The 23,564-nt window shown below is 39.4% G+C and overlaps 1 protein-coding gene across 1 annotated transcript in view; it reads right to left on the minus strand.

Annotated features, from left to right (window-relative positions):
• Positions 1–18,317: 18,317 nt before the first annotated feature.
• Positions 18,318–23,564, minus strand: part of ANTXR1 (ANTXR cell adhesion molecule 1) — a 309,785-nt gene continuing 304,538 nt past the window's right edge. The window contains exon 18 of the mRNA XM_043987300.1: positions 18,318–18,578. Coding sequence (XP_043843235.1) covers positions 18,318–18,578 — 261 coding nt within the window. The remainder of the gene's footprint in view (positions 18,579–23,564) is intronic.

Raw genomic sequence — 23,564 nt, forward strand, 5'->3', positions numbered from 1 at the left:
AGGAAATCCTCTGTTTAGTTTTTAAAGCCCTTTATAACCTTATCCTTTCCTATCTTTTCATCTTCTTACACCTTACTCCTTTCCAAATACCCAGTGAGCCAATGACATTGTTCCTTTCACATCTTCTGTCTTTGAGAAATGTCACAGGTGGTCCCCATGCCTGGAACATTCCCCCTCCTCATCTCTGCCTCTGCTTTCCCTGGTTTCCTTCAAGTTTTAGCTAATGTTCTACCTTCTGCAATCTTAGTTAATCTTAGTGCCTTCCCTCTGAGACTATTACCAGTACAAGATATTGTACGTATCTTGTTTGTACATAGTTGTTTGCACATTATCTCTCCCATTAGATCTATCTATCTATCTATCTATCTATCTATCTATCTATCTATCTATCTATCTATCTATCTATCTATCTCTATCTATCTATCTATCTATCTATCTATATCTATCTATCTATCTATCTATCCATCCTTCCATCTATTCATTCATTAACTTATTTGTTTGTTGTTTATTCATTTATTTTTGCTTTTCTTTTTATCCCCACTGCTTAGCACAGTGCCTGAGCCATAGTAAGTACTTACTAAATACATTTTTTTAAAATTATAAAAGAATTTTATTATTTTCCAGTTACATGTAGAGATAGTTTTCAACCTTACTAAATACTTCTTGACTTGACTTGATTTGCTGGCATGGGCAAGGGTAAGGAGTAACAAGAGGGGATGAACAGGAGCATAGTGGCTCTTTTGCCTTGATTCCTCAGCTAGCAGCTCCCCTGGTACATGAGGTCCAAGAAATTGCTGTTATGTGACATAAACAGAAGGTATTAATTAGGGGACTATAGAGAAGGGGAGAGAGTAGGGAGGGAAGCACACAAGCATCAATTGTATACAAGGCTTGAGTGTCCTAAGATTTAGAGTTGCAACAGACAATGCGTGATCTAGAAATTCCCACTGTCTCCACTGTTTCTGAGAAACAACTGCTCATGGGTTTTCTACAGGTTCTACCCTTTCACTGTTAGCTGGTCCAGAAGGATCGTGTCATTCCTAGGCCCAGACTTTTCTCCCCACATCTGCTTACCAAGTAGTCTTGTCCTCTTGATAACAATTCCCAGACATCACATTTCTTTTTCTAGATTTTCAATAACATTCTCTTTAATAATATGCTCTAATATTAAATATGTGGTGAGCAGGGGATTAGGAGTGAGTCATGTCTAACTATGAAATGTGGTTATTTTCCTCTGTGAAACAAATGGCTCGCTCTTCTTTTCTTTGAAACAAAATGACTCTCTCCATCTCAACACATCCTTTCTCTTGGATAGTTCTAGACAGATGCTTACTTTGCACAGTAATGATAGCTCACATTTCTATAGTGCTTTAAGGTTTAAGACAATAGGAGTTCTTTATATATTTGGTTTTTCCTTAGTGAATGGCTAGGCTCTTGTGAGTTATTATGGATTTTATTTAGGAGGACAGCTGACTTTCTGAACTAAGTTCAGAGACAAAGAATCATAACTTGGGCAGTTCCAGGGCCAAATCAATTAATTGTAAATAGGGTCAATGAAAAAAAGACACAGAATTGATATGGTTATTTCAAATGGCTAAGCCATACTCTTCTGAGTTATGGATTTCATTTAGAAATTCCATGGTTTGATGCAGTCAGTACATATCATTGGAAAGTAGGAATATCTAGAATATTTCACTATCATTCAGTCAATCAATCAATTAATCAGCATGTATATATTAAGCACTTACTATGTGTCTGGCACCTTGCTAAGTGATAGGGACACATAAAAAAGTAAAAACAGTCTCTACCTTCAAGGAGCTTACAATATAATAGAGGACATAAATATATATATTTAATATGTTTATATATATAATCTATATAAATATATAAATAGGTTTATATAAGATACACACAGAAATAAGTAAATAAGCAAACATATATATGCCCATTTATGTATTTAGATATATGTTATTATAGTTATTGTTATTTATTTTATATATTTTTATATTATATATTATGTATAAAATAAAAGGCAAATCAAGTAAATAAATAGGTAAATACAAGTAATTGACACGGATTGGCCAATAACTAGGAAGTGGACATATCCAAGTTTGCAAAATTGCAACCTATTTACTATATGTGTTGATAAGGTAGAATTTGCCCTCTTTGTTTCTACTCTATTTCTGCATAGCTATAGCAAAGAAATTGGAAAATATAGCAAAGAAGATGGAAGATAAACTTAGAGGGGAAGATTCTAGAATCTGGGGGGTGGGGAGAGGAAACCACCTGCAGAAAGTGGCATTTAATCTAACTTTTTTTGTGTGTGTGTGAGGCAATTGGGGTTAAGTGACTTGCCCAGGGTTACACAGCTAGTAAGTGTTAAGTGTCTGAGGCTGGATTTGAACTCAGGTACTCCTGACTTCAGGGCTGGTGCTCTATCCACTGCGCCACCTAGCTGCCCCTTAATCTAACTTTTGAAATAATAAAAGGGTTCTAAGAAGTGGGGGCAAGGAGAGAGAGCATTCTAGGCATGGAGCACAGATAATATACATGTGCAGAGGCACTAGATGGGATGTTGTGTTTGTGGAATGGAAAGTAGGCTGTATAGTTAGTCGGATTGTAGAGTACATAGAGGAGAGTTAAATATCAGATTGGAAAGGTAGGAAGGGGGAAACTTTTAAAAAACTTGGGTAAACTAATTTATGCCTACAATTTTGCAGTGGAAGACTATATAGTTATCCCTTCTTCTTCTTTTTTTTTTTTAGTGAGGCAATTGGGATTAAGTGACTTGCCCAGGGTCACACAGCTAGTTAAGTATTAAGTGTCTGAGGGCGGATTTGAACTCAGGTACTCCTGACTCCAGGGCTGGTGCTCTATCCACTGCGCCATCTAGCTGCCCCATAGTTATCCCTTCTACATCACAGGGGTTAGGGGCACAGTGACCCTGTGTCTTGAAAATCCAAGTAAAACTTTTTGGTCCTCCCTTTCTACCAGAGAAGAAGTCTGGAATTTTTCTTTTTCTTTTATGGGGTATTTATAGTACTTTAGGATGGGTTGGTATTATATAATACTATAAATACATATAATGCATTTCTGAGTTTCTAAACTTTTCACCTATCATCTGTGGCATCTGTAAAACTCCCCCAAAGTTCCTATTTAATTTCTTATGCTGACCACAATATATATTGAAACTGCATTGGGGAAAGTTGCAATGTGAAAGGATAACTGCATATTGTTTAAAAGGAAAAGATAGGCTATAAGGGATGGCTGGCTAGTGCTGCCTTTCCAGAAGATATTTACCTAAGTAGAAATCCCCAAGCTTGAAGACTGCTTATACTTGAACTTTTCATCCAAGTGTGTGAAGAATGTCTATAGTTTTGATCATGATATGTGGCTGGTCAAACTATGCTGTGTCTCTATGTCTTGCCACTGGACCCAGGTGGCTCTGGAGGAGAGAGCAAGGTTGGTGACCTCCCACAGCCCTCCCTCATTTAAATCCAATTCACTGCAAGTTATGACATCACCTCTTTGAGAATGAAGGACAAACAATGATGGAGCTGGGTGGACTTCTCATGGGTCAGTCATCAGGACATATATCTTGGACAGACTTTTCAAGTGAATGATTAAATGCAACAGTAGAAGGAGGAGAAGAGTCGTCTAGTTTGCTTTTGGGAAATGAGGCTGTACTTTTTTTTTTTAGTGAGGCAATTGGGGTTAAGTGACTTGCCCAGGGTTACACAGCTAGTAAGTGTTCACCTAGCTGCCCCTGAGGCTGTACTTTTAATGATTGCTAGTTTCTCCTTGGGACTATAGGTATTTCTTATTGATAATGAAGTGATTCTGGTAATGGTATCAGTTCTGTAAAGTTGCTATCTGTAAGGGGCTAAAATTCTAGCTAAACTGTCTAAAAATCTAATGAGTGGTCACCATAAATTATAAACTTTAGCAAGAGTTTAGTCTTTTAAGTATTTATTAAGGAGCATAAGAATTTTGTGAGGAGAGAGAAAGAGGCCAAGATGTCTTCATCTATCTATCTAAGGAAGCCACCGTCTCAACTTCTCTCCACACGAAGTCCCAGTGAAAGAGAGCCCTTGCTCCTTCTTCATCCCAGAAGCCTCCCATGAAAACGGAAACCACACACAGCTCCAAGTTAATTGGCTGGTAGCTCTGATTGACAAGTCTAACAGGCAGCTCTACAGAGACAAGTTCCTGGGTGCTGGCCAGCCACCTTCTGGACACTAACGTCACATGTCTCCCCTCAGGCCAGAGCTTGCAATGTTCCTCCCAGCAGGGACGTCATTCCAACTCTTACAGTCATAAAATGGCAGTCTGCAAAGAATTGAAGTTTGGGTTTGCCCAAAGACTGCCAGTGGACAATTTAAAGGTGTATGGTGCACATGAGCAGGCTATTACATGTAATAAATGAAGAATTGCTGAAGAGAACTAGTGCAAAGTGTAGTCTCTTTCTTTATCTTTTGTGCAGGTTGCAATATTTCTGTATACTGATGATTTAGTTCAGGATGAGGATTTTAAAAAAGAAAGACATTACTTGAAGGGGGAAAAAGATGGGCCAGTTGTATATTGAGAGTGAGGGATAATCAATCAATGGACATTCTATATGTTTCATTGATATTTATGCCATGTCAAAATAACCTGATGAAGGATGTACCCATCATGTTTGATTTATGGAAAGGCATGGATGTGTTAAGGGCTAAAATTCTAACTAAACTGTCTAAAATATCTAATGAGTGGTCGCCAATAAATTATAAGCTTTAGCAAGAGTTAGACTTTTAAGCATTTATTAAGGAGAATAAGAATTTGGTAAAGAGAGAGAAAGGCCTAGATTCCTATCTATTAAAGGGAGAGCACATTTCTAGCTCCACTCTCCACCAGAGTCCAGAGGAAAGAGAGCTAGACTGAGCGCCAGTCTCTTCCTTCCTCCTCCCACTAGTCCGTGTCACTTCCTGACGCCAAAGAAAAGACTCCTGGTCTTGCCCTCAAAGACCTTCGCTTCATGGGCGGAACTCTTCTACAGGAAGTCTCCAGCAGGTGGTGTCATTCCAATTGTTACAGATGCATGTTGAACAGGACAGGCAGGAATGTATTAGTTTGCATGATCAGGCATCACATATCCATTGATAACTGTGTTGTTTAAAATCTAAATGTGGGTTCTAATCTGCCCCCACCCCCTGCAGTTTTGGAGGGAAACTGGCTAAAATCACTAATAAATTCAGCAAGAGGCAGATCCCATCCACAAGCCTCAGCTTCCTACTTCTTGTCCTCCTCCCCTGAAATGGGAGATTCTTCAAGTTGATTGGTTGAGAGAGTGGTCTCCTGTTGATGTCGAAGTCCAAAGCCTCTGAGAACACACTCTACTCAGGCTTGGCTACCTGTGGTCTCAATTTAATCAACCTTAACTAGGTTTAACTTCTGAGAACACCCAACTCAGGGCTGGCCAGGTGTGGTCCTTAATCATCATTAAATAGGTTCTCAGTCCCACTCAATCAATCAATTCCAAATCAATCTTCAGGTGGGGCTCCTGGGCGTCTGCCAAGTCCCATGATTTTATCACATCCCTGTGCATTGATGGTATAGCTTAGAGGTTGCTTTCTTCCTTTATAGTAACTCTGTAAGGCAAGAATTGTACTACTGTCCCCATTTCAGAGATGAGGAAACTGTAATTCATATTGGTGAAGTGCCCAAGGTTAAATAGCTAATAAGTAGAGTCCAGATTTGAATTTGGGTATCTTGGCTCCAAGCCTGGGGTCTTTCCCACCACCTGAAGCTACTTTTCTGTGTAGCAGTATACCTAATAGTTAACATGCTGAAAAATTGTTCTTGGAAAGAGTTGCTCAACTTCTTTGCTAAACTAGATTCAAACCAACCTCCTGACAGGAAAAGTAGCTAGTCAGTGAATTTCTTGAAAAGAGTGTTTTATTTTTTCCAATTACATGTAAAGATAATGTTTAACATTCTTTTTTTTTTTTTTTTTGCAGGGCAATGAGGGTTAAGTGACTTGAACTCAGGTACTCCTAAATCTAGGACTGGTGCTTTATTCACTGCACCACCTAGCTGCCCCCTAACATTAATTTTTTTATAAGATTTTGAGATCCAAATTTTTCTCCCTCCCTTAATTCCCTCCCCAAGATAGCAAGCAATCTGATATAGGTTATATATGTGCAATCATGTAAAACATATTTCCATATTAGTCAAGTTGTGAAAGAAGAAAAAGAACAAAAGGAACAAACTACAAACAAGGGAAAATAGTATGCTTTGATCTGTATTCAGACTCTATCAGTTCTTTCTCTGGATGTGGAGACCATTTTCCATCATGAATTTTTTTGAATTGTTTGGATCATTGTATTGCTGAGGAGAGCTAAGTCCATCATAATTGATTATTGCACAATGTTGCTGTTACTGTGTACAATGTTCTCCTGGTTCTGCACACTTCACTCAGCATCAGTTCATATAAATCTTTCCAGGTTTTTCTGAAATCCACCCGCTCATCATTTCTTATAGCACGATAGTATTCCATTACATTCATATACCATAACTTATTCAGCTATTCCCCAATTGATGGGCATCCCCATAGTTTCCAATTCTTTGTCACCACAAAAAGAGCTGTGATAAATGTTTTTGTATATGTAGGTCCTTAGTGTTTTTTTTTCCCGGTGGGTCAATGAGGGATAAGTGACTTGCCCAGGGTCACACAGCTAGTAAGTGTGAAGTGTCTGAGGCTGGATTTGAACTCAGGTCCTCCTGAATCCAGGGCTGGTGCTTTATCCACTGTGCCACCTAGCTGTTCCTGGTCCTTAGTGGTTTTGATGGGTGAGTTTTAGTAAAATGATCAGATCAGATTGTGTTCCCTTCTCTGTCTTAATGCTCATTAAAAAGGTGCAAAGGAAAGAACACTGAAGGGGCAATCAAAAATTGGTTCTCTTAGATAAAGGTCTGGAGAGACCCTCAGCCAAGGCTATATCTGCTCAGATGACTGAGAACCAGCTGCTATCCCTTAGCTCCTTTCTGAGGTAGTCCTAGACACTGTTCTGGCTGAGGATCCCTGGGGAATTCCACTTGTTCCAGCACAAATGATCCTTTTGTGGCCACCCTCTAGCTTGATCATTCAATGTTAAGAACAAGATCAGGGGGGCAGCTAGGTGGCACAGTGGATAAAGCACTGGCCCTGGATTCAGGAGGACCTGAGTTCAAATCTGGCCTCAGACATTTGACACTTACTAGCTGTGTGACCCTGGGCAAGTCACTTAACCCTCATTGCCCCAGGAAAAAAAAAGAAAAAAAGAAGAAGATCACAGGAATGTAGGGAATTCTGGGTAGTCTTCTTGGCCAGCCAGCAGTTTGTATGGTAAAATCTCTGGGGCTGGGACAAGCTTAGTAGCATACTTTCAAATTGTTTTCCAGAAGTGGGATTAGTTTACAACTTCAACAGTATACTAGTATGCTTGCTTTCCTACAACCCTTCTGGCATTGACTATTCTGTCTTTTGCCAATTCCCCTGGTCTCTGATGATAATTGACTTAATTTGTTAAATAACTTTTATGTATTTAGAGGGGATTTATTAGGAAATAAGACATTGTAAAAAATGCAGCAAATTGTATGGCATGGATATATGTTATAGTAACAATGCAAAGGTTCGGTGTCCATTCTATTAACAGATTCTTGTAGTTTAATCCTGGTCCAGAATTATAGACAATCAGAGCTCAAAATCACTTCAGAAGCTGTCTGGTTAACCCCTTCCCTAAACAGGAATTACTCTACAACAGCCTCCATTTCAAGTGTAGTAGGGGGAGGCAGCACCACATGAAGGATAACATGAGTTTACTTGTGTGCCCTTGTGGACAGGGGTGTGCTGCAGCCAAATCAGAACTGTTGTTCAGTTTTCAGTGTGAGCATTTACACCTTGGGTATTCCCAGGTCCTACTTCTCAGTGTCCACAAAGCAGGATTTGATGTATCATTTTGTCTAGACTTAAGAAAGTGTTAATAATGCAAATTAAATTAAAAAACCTGTGCATGCGATTCCCTCTACCCCCCCCCCCCCCATTTAACATTTACCAGCATACTTCTGTCTTGCCCTTATAAACATTGTTTATGCTTAGCTGGAGTGCAGTAGAAGGTTAAGGGAATGAAGTCATTACCTACCAGACTGGAGGCCTGGTGACTATAGGCTAAAAATGCTAATAATATAATAACAATAACTGGCATTTATATAGCACATTACGGTTTGTAGAGTAGCTTTACATCCATTATATCATTTGAGCCTCCCAACATGTAGTTACAAATTATACATCCTCTACCTAAAGCCCCCCCCCCCCCCAGTGTCTACTTAGGACTGTGAGAAAGAGGGCCTCACCAGAACATGCCCCTGAGGCAGCCTGTGGCAGGCTATGTGTTACAGTGGATAGAGTGGTAGGCCTGGAGTCAGGAAGTCCCAAGTTTAAATTAAGCCTCAGACACTTATTAGCTATGTGACCTTAGGCAAGTCATTTAATTGGTATTTGCCTCAATTTCCACATCTATAAAATGTGGATAATAATAGCACCTACCTCCCAGGGTGAGGATCAAATGAGATAATAACTGTAAAACACTTAGCATAGTAACTGGAACATAGTAAGCACTATATAAATTGTAGTTTTTGTCGTTGTCATGATTATCACCACCACCACCACCATCATCATCAGAGTTCAATTCTACTTCCCTCCAAATAGACAAGACTAGTTTTTTCCTCTAAAAGGCAGGGCAGTTTTCCTTAAACTTGACTGACCCAGGAGGCTGTTCTCAAGCCCTGTGGATGTTGAGAGGATTTTGTGGTTGCATGAAAGAAAACAGCTCATGTGAATTTGTGCTCTTCAGGCTTGACAATGCCTTGGGAACCAAATGAGTTTCCTAGTGGAGATGAGGTATGCTGGGTCTTTGAGTTGTTTTCCAGTTGTGTTTGACTCTTCATGACCCTATTTGAGGTTTTCTTGGCAGAGATACTGGAGTGGTTTGCCATTTCCTTCTCCAGCTTATTTTATATATGAGGAAACTGAGGCAAACAGGGTTAAGTGGCTTGCCTAGGGTCACACAGCTAGTATCTGAGGCTAGATTTGAACTCAGGGCTTCCTGACTTCAGGTCTGGCACTCTATTCACCTAGCACCTAGCTGCTGAGTCTGAGTCAAATCTGTTTTCCTCTTGAGTGTTCTTTCTATGCTATAGTTAAACAAACCTCTTTATTTTTACTGTGGGATGATCCATGAAGGTCTCGTTTCATTCCAATATTGACTCCAAATTAACCCCTTCATTTGTGGTTAACTCTAATAGTTAGATTTTCTTTTTTCCAGGTTAAACATCAATGTATAAAAAGGGAGGGATCAATTATAGAAATCCCTGGTTAATGTTATGAGTTTTTCCCTATGGAAGTGGACTTGCTTACTGGCATTTCATTAAGAAAATAGAAAATCCTCATGACTTGGCCTGCTTCCAGTATGATTTGCTAGCTGGCTTTCAGGAGGATGGGTTCTTGTCCAAGGAACCACCCCTCTCCTAGGTCTATAAAAGTGACTCAATAGACCAGTACTGTCTCTCTGTCTATCTGTCCGTCTGTCTATCTTCTCTGTTTCTCTCTCTGTGAGTCTTTCTGTCTCTGTCTCTCCACTTATTGGTATCTCTATCTCTTTCTCTGTTTCCCTCTGTCTCTGTCTCTCTCTCTTGATCTCTGTATAAGCTCCACCCTTGCACAGCTGAGCTGATCTGCTATTTTGGGGCATGGGAACCTGTCACTACAGAGAGCCTCCTTCCCCAGGAGCAACTGATGGTAACTTGCAGAACAAATGAGAGTTTACACATGCCCTGAGAGCATAGTTTGTGGACAATTTTTCTGAGCTCTAATCTCCTTTGGAGAGGATGGGGATGGACTCCCTTGGCAACATGATCTTAGACTCTAGGTTTTCTGGCCAGTGCCTGTGGCTAAGCCCAAGCTTGAGAATATCTACACTCAAGAGTTCAAGGATTGGACCTTTTAGAGATAATTGGGGATTCCTTAAGCAACACGTTCCTTGGAAAAAGAACAGGATAGTCCACAGAGTTCCTTTGCAGAATTTTTCGTGGAGGGCAAAACCCAGTGAATTACTCTTACAATGACCACAGGCCTAGTAGGCAGGGGTTTGCTTGTTCAGGGTGGTGGTCTTGGGTGTGGTGCTGGCAGAACTGTGTAGGACACTGTGGAGAAGAGGGACTCCCTAGAATGTCAAAGTTTGTCTTGATAGAAACCCCAAGTTCAGTTCTCTTTAAGAGGGAGTCAGTGGATTATTTGTCTAATTTATCTGCTCCAAACCTGTTTATGAGCTTCTGTGGTTCTTTTGTGTCTTTTTCATTTTCTGTAAAATAAAGACTATCCCAAACCCAGTTTTCATGGGTTACCTTGATCACTAGTACGAAATTGGGGGCCTCCTTTTGTCTATATTTGGAGAAAGCCAGACATGAGATATAACATGAACATATTTGGAGATTTTCCTAGACTAATTCCAGGTAGGGACGATGAGCCAATGAGAAATCATGACCTTGGAGTCAGACTTCTGGGACTGAAACCAGTTCGTATGTGAGCCCAAAGTCTTGAGGTTTCCCCAGAGTTTGAGCCATGGATTACACATATATGGCACATTCTCCAAGCATCTCACTATCCTGAGCATCTTATTCTGGACTCCATTCAGCTTGTCCATGTCCTCTCCCACCTTCAAGATATTTAGCAATCCCTTTAACTCCTTCCTGCCATTAAATTCTCAGTATGTCCTCAATATAAACTTAGTTCTAATTCCATGGGCACGGAACTGGCTGTTCAGAGCTGCTTATTTATTTATTTTTTTGTGAGGCAATGGGGGTTAAGTGACTTGCCCAGGGTCACACAGCTAGTAAGTGTCAAGTGTCTGAGGCCAGATTTGAACTCAGGTCCTCCTGAATCCAGGGCCAATGCTTTATCCATTGCGCACCTAGCTGCCCCCAGAGCTGCTTATAACATCCTCTAGAGTTTTCTTCTTTAGCCCTTCCAAGGACATATAGGAACCTGGGACTAAGCAGGCACTTCCATAACATCCCTCTCCTATCACCCCTTCCCAGGTTAGTCACCTTGGTTGTTTCATCCCAAACCCACTGGCCAAGGCTTAAGGAAGTGTATCCAACCTTTCAATGCCCCCAGCAGGACCCAGTGACCTTCCCCAGTTGAAAAAAAAATTCTCATTTTGTTTTGGAGTTTGGCATATTCTGGAATTATCCTAGGCATTCATAGAATGTGGGGTAGGTGTGTCTGGCACACCCGGCCTATGTTCTTTGCACACCTATACTCATAAGGAGCTTTTGGCAAGTTTAATCACCATAATTACTTGTGCCATTAGCTATGTTCTTTCATTCTGAATTTGATCTCCCAGGTAAACACAATTCCAGAGTAAATTGTTGTGACCATCAAAATATCAATTTAGTTCCATTGAATATCTTCTTCCCTGGCTCCCGCCTGGACCAAGTCATGATGATAATAATTTATACTGATATATACCTGGTAGCAACCCTTAGGGCTTGCCAAGGAGATATGAGCTCTGGAGATGGTTTCTTTCTGGTTAGGAAATAAACCACCTGATGATTCAATTTCAACTTTTCCACTCTTCCAGGATAGGCCCTAATCCTGTGATTGACTGGTTCCAGAATTTGGAAATCTAGCCCCTAACTATCATGTCCAAACCATCTATTATGGCTTTTGTAATCTTCTCTATTCCTTATTTGGTTAAGAATTCTGCCACCCCTAGCCATGGTTTTGAAAGGTCCCTGGTCTCATTCTCTTCTGATTGCTTTTAATTGTGTGGCCTTTTGCGTTTGGCAAGTGCATTTAATTTATTATGGCATATGATATAACATGTTGATCCAAACCTAATTTCTGCTAAATTGTTTTCCAATTTTCTCAGAAGTTCTTTTAAAATGGTGGTATTTTTTACTCAAGTAAGTTATGTTCTTGGATTTGTTGAAGTTTAGATAATAACATTGTTTGATTATATAATTCTTGCTAATCTGGTCTGTTCTACTCATTTAAATAGTATAAAATATTTTTTGATGAGCCAGTGCTCATATAACACACACACACACACACATTATAACATGCTTTTAGGTCTTCATGTGTTATTCTTTCATTCCTACCCTTTTCTCCTATTATTTCACTTTAAATTCCCAACCTTTAACTCTTCTAAATGGATTTTATTGTTGTTTTCCCTAGCTCTTTAAAATATTCCCTTGGTAGTTTGATTGTCATAATAGTAAATTTATAAACTGATTAAGAGTTTCATAACTTTTTATTATATTAGTGAAATACAACCTTGAGCAATGAATGTCCCTCCAATTGTCATTATTTCTTTAAAGAGTATTTTATAATTGTATTTTTAATGTCTTGGTAGAATGACTCCATGAGTTTATGAATTATTTTGACTATGATTTCTCTTTTTATTATTTCCTTCTGGATTTTATTATTGTCACATAGAAGTGGTGACAATTTTTGTTGATTTATTTTATATTCTGCTTCTTTACTGAAACTATTATCATAATTCATTTTTTGTTAATTCTAAGGTATTTTTGAAAAATAACTCAAGTCATCACATAATCTGAAAATAGGGAACATTTTGTCTTCACCAATATTTATACCTCTACTTTCTTTCTCTTGACTTATTCTTATCACTAGTATTTTTAGAACCATATAACATAATAGTGAGGAAAAGGGCATTTTTACTTTACTCCCATATTTACTAGGAAAATTTTTAGTGTTTCTCCATTGCAAATAATAATAGCATGCCTTGACTTCTGTGATGTGAAGCATAAATGGGAATTTGGAGAAAGCATTGCCCCAATTTTGTATTTTTGGCACGGTTTCTTTTGACTAAATGATCTTACAGAGCTTGTTAAAATGAATTGGTACAAAATCTTGAAATGAAGATACCCTTTCTTCCCTCCAAATAAATTTAATTCAACAACATATCCAACAAACATTTATTAAGTGCCTACTATGTACAAGGCATAGTACATAGTACAATGCTAGGAATACAAAGATAGATGAAAACAGGTCCTGCTCCTAAGGAGCTCACAATCTAAAACAGGGGAGGAGGCAGTAAGGTTTGTTGTTCAGTCTTTTCAGAATCTTTGTGACCCCATTTGGGATTTTCTTGGCAAAGATACTGGAGTAGTTTGCCATTTCCTTCTCCAGCTCATTTGACAGATGAGGAAACCGAGGCAAACAGGGTCAAGTGACTTGCCCAGGGTCACACAGCTAGTAAGTATCTGAAGCTGGATTTGAAATCAGGCCTTTCTGACTCTAGGCCCAGTGCTTTATTCACTGTGTCACCTAGCTGCCTGGGGTGGGGGAGGGCAGTAAAGATATTTATTCAAATAAGGAAGTGGGATAAGTACAAAGAAGAGGTCTAGACAAAGTGCTATAGGAAATTTCAGGAGGATAATATCATTTTCTCCTGGTGCGTGTGTTAGGGAAAGATTCACTGGAAAGATGGCCTGGATGCTGATTGGGAAGTTGAACTGGGAAATAGAGAAATAATTGGAAAGTTCTGAATATTGCAAAATTAAAGGACAAAGAATGGTAGTTTTAGCAAAGGAGATAGGATAAATTGGGAAAAGGCTGCTTTAGTCTTTGCTACAGTGATTACATTTTTAGAAAGGCAGCCTACCCATGACACTCTGGAATTCATACATTAGCATAGCCTGTACTCTATGTGTATGAAAAAGAGAGAAATAACAAATAGGATGACATTTGGGATTTATTTTTAAAAAGCAACTTCTTGAGTATGTCATAGTACAGATTTTACCCAATATCCCATATCTTCTACATCTATAGTGTTGTACAAAGATAATGGATGTTTATAACAATGAACTTGAGGCACTGAAAGTTTCTGAAATTCTATATAAGTAACCAAAGAAGGATGAAACATGGTTTAGTGTTAAGTGTACTTTATAAAAGTTTAATTCTTTGAAAATTGATAATGCATGTATGGTATATACAGTTACATTCAGTTTAACTAAAATGTTCAATTAATCGGAATACCTCTTCCCCAACCATTCTGGATAAATGGGACTTTACTGGATATATCTATATATATAGTACATAAACTGGTTCAACCTGATTTACATGACATTAATTTTTTATTAAATCTGCAGTGTTAGTATATCAATTGATCAATAATCAATCAACAAACATTTGTTAAGCACTTACTATTATGAGCCAGGCACTGTGCTAAGTGCCGCATGTTTGTTTTCCTATCTTGTGCATAGGAGATCATTAATGTTCCTTTTGGGAATATCTCTAATGTAGTGAATTCCAGCCAGAATACTTTCCAAGTTTACTATTTATCTATTCATGCCATTATGACTTCATAGGTTGTAAAGCTGGTATGTAAGTGTGGCACACGTTGATATCCTTAAGTCCCAGGCTACACAAAACCTAGCTTGACTTAGAAAATGCAGATTGAGACTCATGATCGATCCATCCCAATTAATGCTATGCAAAATAGGTTCTCGTCCCTTTAGTAAATATTTGTACATTTATATATAAAAAAGCAATACAATCATGAGACAACAAACAAGCACAGCTTGGTACCTGCCGTGAAATATCACTGACTTTATAATAATTTACTACAACTGTTCTCTTTATCCACATTGGATAGGAAATGCTTCCATCTAACATATGGTAAGCATGCATTAAGAATATATACAACATGAATTTGGAACTGGACTCCAACATGGGCTTTGAAAAATCATTTTGTATATTTTCCTGATCATAATTGTATGTCCTCTGCTTCTTTCATATAGAGATGCTGACTCCAATATGTCCTGACAGGTTTTATAAAATGGCTAATGAAAGACTTTTTTTTTTGGTATTTAATAGCTTGTTAACAAAATACAGGTTCAATCACTACAGTGTATATAAATTCCCATTCCTACCCCCAGCCATTCTGAATGACTGGAGATATCACATGACATCATTTGATGATTGATGTATTTACTTTTTGGAGGAGGGTCATTTTCATAAAGTATTTTTTAAAAAATTTCACATTTGAAGAACAAACACTGCCAGTCCTTCATGAGATTATCCCACATTCCCACAGTACAAATACTGTGTTCTTTGGTACATCAAAAAAAGATGGTTGACACAACTCAGGGGAAACTGTGCTTGCATGGCTTTTGAGGAAGGGCATTTAACCCTAGTTCTGAGATCTTAAGCCCCACTACTAGAAGGGGTGTACTAGGCAGGACATTGAAGAAAGAGTAGGGTTTGCTACTGCTGTTTGCAGGGACCACTACCGCTTGAGGGATGGGAAAAACGCTGTTCTGTGCTGCCAGCAGACAAAACAATTGGATGGGGCTGATTATCTCCAACCTCAAGGGCTCGGGAGCCCATGAGAGGTTTCCTTTCCTACGAAATATGACAGCTGGTGTCTGGGATCCAGTGTTCTGTGATATCATTGTGGCTAGCATAGGAACTGTCTGGCCCTGCTTCCAGAATGATGATGTTCATAAAAAGCAGAAGGTGAAGTTTGCTCTGGAAACGGGAAAAGGCGGAACCGATCTGCCAAAGGTTCTTAGAGATTTGCGTCTCTAGTGGTAAAGGAAATTCTGACAGATTCCTAGAAGGGTAGAAGGCAGTATGGTGTCCTAGCAGGAGCCCAGGGCTAGGCGTGAGGAGATCTGTAATTTGGCCCTGGCTCCCTCTTTAGATAAGTCACAGCCCCTTTCTGGGCTTCACTTTTCAGCTGTGTAGGGGTTGGAGGGTTCTCTTCACCTCTAACATTCTAAGTTTCAAGTTCCCTTCTAGATCTGATGTCCTTTATTTTCTATTCTGAGGTCCCTTTCAGCACAGACATTCTATGATTCCCAAAGGGCCAGGGCTAGCTCTAGGCAAAATTGGGAAGGTAGTTTACTTTTGTAAACCATGGGGGTTAGTTGGCCTTTTAGGTCTGTGAGTATAATTTGATATACCAATCCAAATAACAGAAGCAATATATTGGAATGTATACTGTGTTTAGAATCAGGAAAACTTGGGTCTAATTCCTTGACTTAGTAGTTATATGAAATTCTGACTTAGTAGCTATATGACTCTGGGAAAGTCACTTTATCTTGATGTATTTCAGGCAGTTCCTTAGAACTTAATTACTCTATCTCAGGCAGGTGGATCACTGGGTTACAAAATGCCACATTCCCCAGCGAAACCATGGATTTTTAGCTAATCTAAGCCAAAGTAGGTTCTTGCATTTTAATGTGAAATTCTTCCCAGGAAATCCATGTGATGGAACCAAAAGCAGTGAATAGTAGGAATTTCAGATACCACAGTAAATTATTTGGGGTTAGAGTTATTTTGAAGAGATAGATCCTCCTCACATTGTATTGTGTAAGTGGCTACTTATTTAACCTTCTGCTCAGCCTGGAAGAAAAGAGAAGGAACATTGGGTAGGGTACAGACTATCACTGTAAGCTATCCTGACTTCTTTCAAGTACTGCGTAATGAAGGCAGATGTTCAGAAAGTTAACTTATAGCCCTTTCTAGGTTAGGCCCTAGAGCTGGGTGGGCCCAAGGCCTGCTTATGAAATTGAAGCCAGTGCATTCCTTGTTGACCTACTTCTATATTGCACATCTGGCCTGACCTCACCTTGGCTAACAGATGATAATAGATGGACGTGATTTTCTTGGACACTAGAGAAGAAATATGTACACAAACACTCTCGTATTATTCATATTACTCAAAGGGCTTGGGAATGATCCTCCTATTCCAACACCAAACCTTCCGCATACCTCCTCTTCTGGCCTACCCCTCCACTTCCCCCAACCCTACCCTGAAATCGTTTAGAAATTAAAGATTCAGTTTAAATCCCAGCTCTGAAATCACACACACACACACACACACACACACACACACACACACAAATCAATGGTATTATGGGAACTAGTACTAATGATTACATTTTGGGAAGATAGTCATTTTCAATTTGGTGGGAACAAACCCAAAATGAATTATTTCTTCATGCCACACATCTCTGGAAGCCTAGCTAACCTGTGATCCTGGACATGAATGGAAATTGTTAAATGATTCGAGCACCTGGTGCTAAGAAAGATTAGCTATCTGATTGATTGAAGGTTGGGGTATTTCTAACTCCTCATGAGCCACAGGTTTTGAGAACTTTTTCAATGGGACTGAAGTGCCTGATCCCCTTCCTGAGTTTGTCTGTAATGGGAAAAGCACTGGATTTACAATCAGAGGACTCGGGTCTGGCTTATTATTTCAACTTAGTACCTATGTGACTTTGACAAGTCACCGAACATTTGTGAGCCTCAGTTTCCTCATCTGTAAAATGAAGAGTTGGGTCTTTTTTCAGCTCTGACATTCTGGGATTCATTCTGTTTTTGAAGCAACTGGTTCCTCTTTTATACATGTGCTGATTCTTCTCTGAATGACATTTTAAATGATTTCCACTTCTACAAGGCAACATACTCAAATCCTTCAACAAACACCTGCTTCAGCATCACTGTGATTGTCATAGTCTAGGTGGGGAGAGATATTCTGTGGTCTCCATAATCCCCAGGAAGATGCCTCTTTGAGGGTATGCTTCTCAGATGCCCACCAATGGAGTTTCAAACTCTTTTATGTTGACTGACTGATCCTTGCTAGAAATCGATATAAAACAAAACAAAAGACAAAACCCTCCTTTGATTGAAAAGGTGTTACAACTCTGCAAGAGTCAAAAGACCATTGAATTCCTGAAGTTTCAAGATCAAGGCTGGAGTGAGCATAGGGTGCAGTAGAGTTAGGGAGATGTCATTTAGAATTCCAGGAATATGGTTTCTAATGACACATTGCATTTCAGCTATGAGGAAATGACTTCCTTGTGAGTCTCCACAGGATATATTCCCATTTAGGCCATTGAAATACAGTGAATTGTGGGTCCATGAATTATAGGATTACATCCTAATAATGAGAACATCATGCTAATTTTCTGATCCCAGGGAGGCCCTCATAATGGCCTCCTTCCAGAGGTGGAGATTAGATAGCATTCCTTATATTGTCACCCTGCCAGCTTGCTTTTTAAAAGGCACTTTAAAATTTCTCTTTTTCTTTTGGCTGACCCTGAAGTTGTCAGTTTATTATTGTGTCTAAATTAAAAAAAAAAAGTGAGTGTGAATTTTTTGATTGCCACTCGTTTCTGAAAACTTGAAAGGTGTATGCTATAATATTGCAGAGAGGCCTCTTCTCCAAGGCATCTGAGGGAGCTGGAAGGATGGATTCTGGATACTAGACAGAAGGCCGAGGTGGGGGGCGAGAGGGTGGTGGCACTCGGTTGGGGGGTGGGGCCTGAGGGGGTGGGGGCAGTGTGGAAGGTGGGTTTGGCGTTGGGGGTGTGGGAGAACTAGGGGGTGGGGGAGTTGAGAGGGGAGCAGGAGGTGGAGGAGTATAGATGGGGGCAGGAGGCAGAGAAGGGGGGCGATAGGAGTTGTTGAGTGGATACTTGGCAGGTGGTTGGTTCTTCACTCTAGTGAAATTGATGCATCGTCCCTGAAATGAAAACAGAGGAAAAAAAGAGGTTAGATAACATTGCTGCATCAAAGCCTGTAAAAGTTTGCATGGTATGTGTGTATGTGTGTGTGTGTGTGTGTGTGTATCTATCTATTTTTGATCATTTTTGGTTTGCACTCTCTCTCTCTCTCTCTCCATCCATCCATCCATCCATTCATTTTTACATTTTGATCCATTTTTGGCTAGTTCTCTCCAAGTACATACATATGTATATATATATATATATATTTGTATATCTGTATATATTTGTCTATATACATATGCATGTATATGGAAGGACCTAAAATGGATATATATGCATGTATATTTATGTGTGTATATACAATCTATACATGCATGTATATGAATATATACACACATGCATATATCTGTATATATAACATGCATGTATATGAACAGATACACACATATGCATATATCTGTATATATATGTATACGCATAAGATATTTATTTCATAGAACCTCAGAGTTTCATAAAGGAACCTCAGAGACCACCTAGACTAACCTGTCTGGGAATACCCTTTACAATATGTTTGACAAATGGTCATTTAGCCTTTACCTGAAGATCTCTAACAAGGGTGGGTCTATCCCAGTCCGGGGAAGTCCATTCTATTCACTCCAAACCCCTTCGCCCCCCCCCCCCCCCCCCCCCCCGCAAGAAACCTAAATTTTCTTTTCTGCAACTCAACCAAGGAATTATAAGCTCCTTAAGGGAAGAAGCTGTTTTTGTTTCCTTTTGTAACTTAGTGCTTAGCACAGTCCTTGGCATATAGTAGGACCTTAATAAATGTTTCTTGATTAATTGATTGATGGACTCATAATAGCCTCTTTAGCTATCTCCCTTTGCATACTTTCAGAACTTGAGTTGACTGGACTTCAGTGGTTATTGAGTTCAAACTATTTCTGACATGTGAATCCTCTCTCCAACATTGCCAATGAGTTGTTATCTGGCATCCTGGCAGTCTAGTTTTTCTTAGGATCGAGCTAAAATTTGTCTCTAACTTCCATGCATTGCTCCTTGTTCCATCCCCTGGGACCAAAAAAATAATTAAATTTCCCCTCCCATGTTATAATCTTTTAAGTACTGCAAGACAGTATAGCCCCTATTAATTCTTCTTTTCTATATATACACCCTGGGCAAGTCACTTAACCCTGTTTGCCTTAGTTTCCTCATATGTAAAATGAGCTGAAGAAGGAAATGGTAAATCACTCTAGTATCTTTGCCAAGAAAACCCCAAATGGGGTCACAAAGAATTGGACATGACTGAGCAACAAAAAATCCCACATAGATCTGAGTGTCTCAGTGGGAACAGATGAGTTGGGATTATCACCTATATGATTTTATGTCCCTTTGGGGCAGCTAGGTGGCACAGTGTAATAAAGCACAGGTCCTGCATTCAGAAAGACCTGAATTCAAATCTGGCCTCAGACACTTGACACTTGCTAGCTGTGTGAATGACCCTCAGCAAGTCACTTAACCCTCATTGCCCAATCAAAAAAAAAAGTAAAAAAAAAGCAAAGAACAAAACAAAACAAACAAACCAAAAAACCCAGGCTGCTCTCTCCAGATTGACAATGATCCATCATCATAGAATAATAGGATTTTAGAGTTGAAACATTGAAAGTATCTTAGAATATGGGGATATTGCAATCTAGAAACACTTTAAAGGCAATTTATTTTATGATCAAGATTGGTAATTTGGAACTGAAATGTTTAAGACTAGTACTCCTCAAAAACACAATGTATCCAAAAGGAGAGAGTGTGAGTATATGACCATGCCTGAAGGCTGACTTTGGGTAGGAGTTAATGTGTGTGGAATGATATAAATCAATTTAAGAAAACATGATGAAATATTGGGCTTATGAAATAAGAGTTAGAGCATTCATCAAAGCATCCAAATCCAGGATGCACAACATGATGCAAAGAAAACAAACACCATGGAGTTTATAATGATTACATAATAGTGTGTACTTCTTGATTTCTCTGGTATCTATTAAAGGATATGAAGAATGTCATGGCAATTTTCTTAGGTGTCCTGTTGAAACTAAGACTGGTGCTACAGGCACTCAACTTCGCCATTCTTCGGCAAACTTTCTGTGCCTCTCTCTAACCCTACCCTCTCAGCTGAGCATCTTGCCTGGTGTTTCACTGAAAAAATTGAGGCCATTTGACAAGAGCTCCCCTTTCTTCCTTCTTTCTCACCTCATATTACTCAGCATTTTTCTTCTTTGACAGTACTTCACAGGGTGATTTTATCAGTTCCCTTGAATTCAATTATTATCTCTATGCAGATGATTCTCAGATCTATTTGTCCAGCCCTAGTATGTGTTCTTATCTCCAGTCTTGCATCTCCAACTGTCTACTGGACATCTTGAACTGGATATTTTGTATACATCTTAAACTCAACATGATTTATAGACATCTTAAATCTTTATGGACAAAAGATGCCTTTCACTAATTCTCCTCCTTTACACCAGTCTCACAAGGCGTCCCTTCTCCTTGCCAAGGCAAACCCTTTTATATGCCTAAATGATCCCTTTCTACCCTTTTTTTAAATAATTCTTTTTTAATTATTATTATTTTATTGGGTTTTTTTGCAGGGCAATGGGGGTTAAGTGACTTGCCCAGGGTCGCACAGCTAGTAAGTGTCAAGTGCCTGAGGTTGGATTTGAACTCAGGTCCTTCTGAATCCAGGGCCAGTGCTTTATCCACTGCACCACCTAGCTGCCCCCTCTAGCCTTTCTTTTCCAGCACATTGCCTCCTCTATCATCTCCACTCCCTCATTTACCTTGGATCTCTCCCTATTAGCTGCTTCCCTCTTGCCTACAAACATGCCTTTGTTTCCCAATCCTCAAAAAACCTCAATTGATCTTTTCATCCCTACAAGTTTTTCTTTCACCTTTTTTTTTTTTTGCAGGGCTATGGGGGTTAAGTGACTTGCCCAGGGTCACACAGCTAGTGTCAAGTGTCTGAGGCTGGATTTGAACTCAAGTACTCCTGACTCCAGGGCCGGTGCTTTATCCACTGCGCCACCTAGCTGCCTCACCTATTAACTTTTTAGCCTCCCTTGCATGTTCACTTGCAAAGTGACTAATTACGAACCCAGATTTCACCTGGATAAAAATGTTCTCTGGTTTTGGGGGAGATGAAAGGAACACTTAGAGGTTTGGGAACAAAAGTGAAAAAGTGAGGAATGACTGAGGCTTGGAATCGGGGAGGGATTCATTGCCGTTTGGCTGAAGTTTTCCTTCAGGCACTCTACCAATCTCCCTTCCTTGAGAATGCCATTCATATTAAGTGCCTCCACTTCCTTTCTTTTCAATCTCTTAACTCTCATCATTCAACTGAAACTGCTCTTTCTAAAGTTACTAATGTTCTTCCTTGGCAAATCTAATGTCATTTTCTCAACCTCATCCCGAGTCTTTGCAGCCTTTGACACTATCATCTTTTCCTTGATACTCTCTAGTTTTTGTGTGAAAGTACTCTCTCCTGCTTGTCCTCCTAATTATCTGACCATTTCTCAGTATCCTTTGCTGGTTCTTTATCAAAGACAATGCATATTAAATGAAGGTGTTCCACTGGACTTGATCTGGAGTTCTTTTCTCTTCTTCTACACTATTTCACTTGCTAATCTCATTGACTCCCATGAATTCAATTATCAACTTTATGCAGATGATACTCAGATTTATTTGTCTAGCTTTATTATTATTATTATTTTTTTGCTGAGGCAATTGGGGTTAAGTGACTTGCCTAGGGTCACACAGCTAGTAAGTGTTAAGTGTCTGAGGCTAGATTTGAACTCTGGTCCTCCTGACTCCAGGGCCAGTGCTCTATCCACTGCGCCACCTAGCTGCCCCGCTTTATTATTATTATTATTATTATTTTTGTGGAGCAATGAGTGTTAAGTGATTTGCCAAAGGTCACACAGATAGTAAGTGTCAAGTGTCTGAAGCCGAATTTGGACTCTTGAATCTAGGGCTAGTGCTTTATCCACTGCACCACCTAGCTGCCCCTAGCCCTATTATTTGTAATGGGGATAAGCTAGAAGCTTTCCCAGTAATATCAGGTGTGATATTGCCCACTGTCACCAATATTATTCAATAATGTACTGTAAATCTTAGCAATAGCAATAAGAGAAGAAAAAGAAGGATTAAGAATAGGGAATGAGGTAATGAAACTATCTCCTTTTGCAGGCAATATGATGATATATGTGGAAAATCCTAAAGACTCAGCCCTAACATGTCTTATCTCCAATCTTGTATCCGCAACTATCTATTGGACATCTTGAACTGGATATTTTGTACACATCTTAAACTGAACGTGTTTTATGGACATCTTAAACTCAACTGAATTCATGATTTCCCCCCTCAACCTCTCCTCTTTTTAACTTTCCTATTACTGCTAAGGACACTACATCCTTTCAGTCACCCAGTCACCAACCTTGGTGTCATCCTCAAATCCTCACTCTCATCCCCCAAATCCAAGTCAAGTCTTGTTCATTTGCTACATTTTGCTTATATTTATCTCCTCTGATACAGCAACTATTCCTCATCACCTCCCATCTAAACTATTACAATAGCTTGCTGGTCAAGTCCCCATTCAAGCCCATCTATCACTAGGCTGTAAAATTAATCTTATTAAAGCACAGGTCTGACCATGTTATCCTTGCCTAATGAATAAACTCCACTGGCTCCTTATTTCTTCCAGGATCAAATAAAAAATCCTTTTGACTTCCAAAGTTCTTCATTATCTGACCTGTTCCTACCTTTCCAGCCTTTTTTACCCCTTACTCTTATCTGTGTATATTATGATTCTGTTACTCTGCCTTCCTAGCTATTTCTCACACAGTCCATTCCATCTCCTGATTCCAGGCATTTTCAATGTCTCCCATGCCTGGAATTCTCTCCTACCTCATCTGTCTCCTGGTTTCACTGGCTTCCTTCAGGTTCCAGCTTAAATCCTA

This window comes from Dromiciops gliroides, chromosome 2 (assembly GCF_019393635.1).
Source record: "Dromiciops gliroides isolate mDroGli1 chromosome 2, mDroGli1.pri, whole genome shotgun sequence".
Taxonomy (NCBI): Eukaryota; Metazoa; Chordata; class Mammalia; order Microbiotheria; family Microbiotheriidae; genus Dromiciops; species Dromiciops gliroides.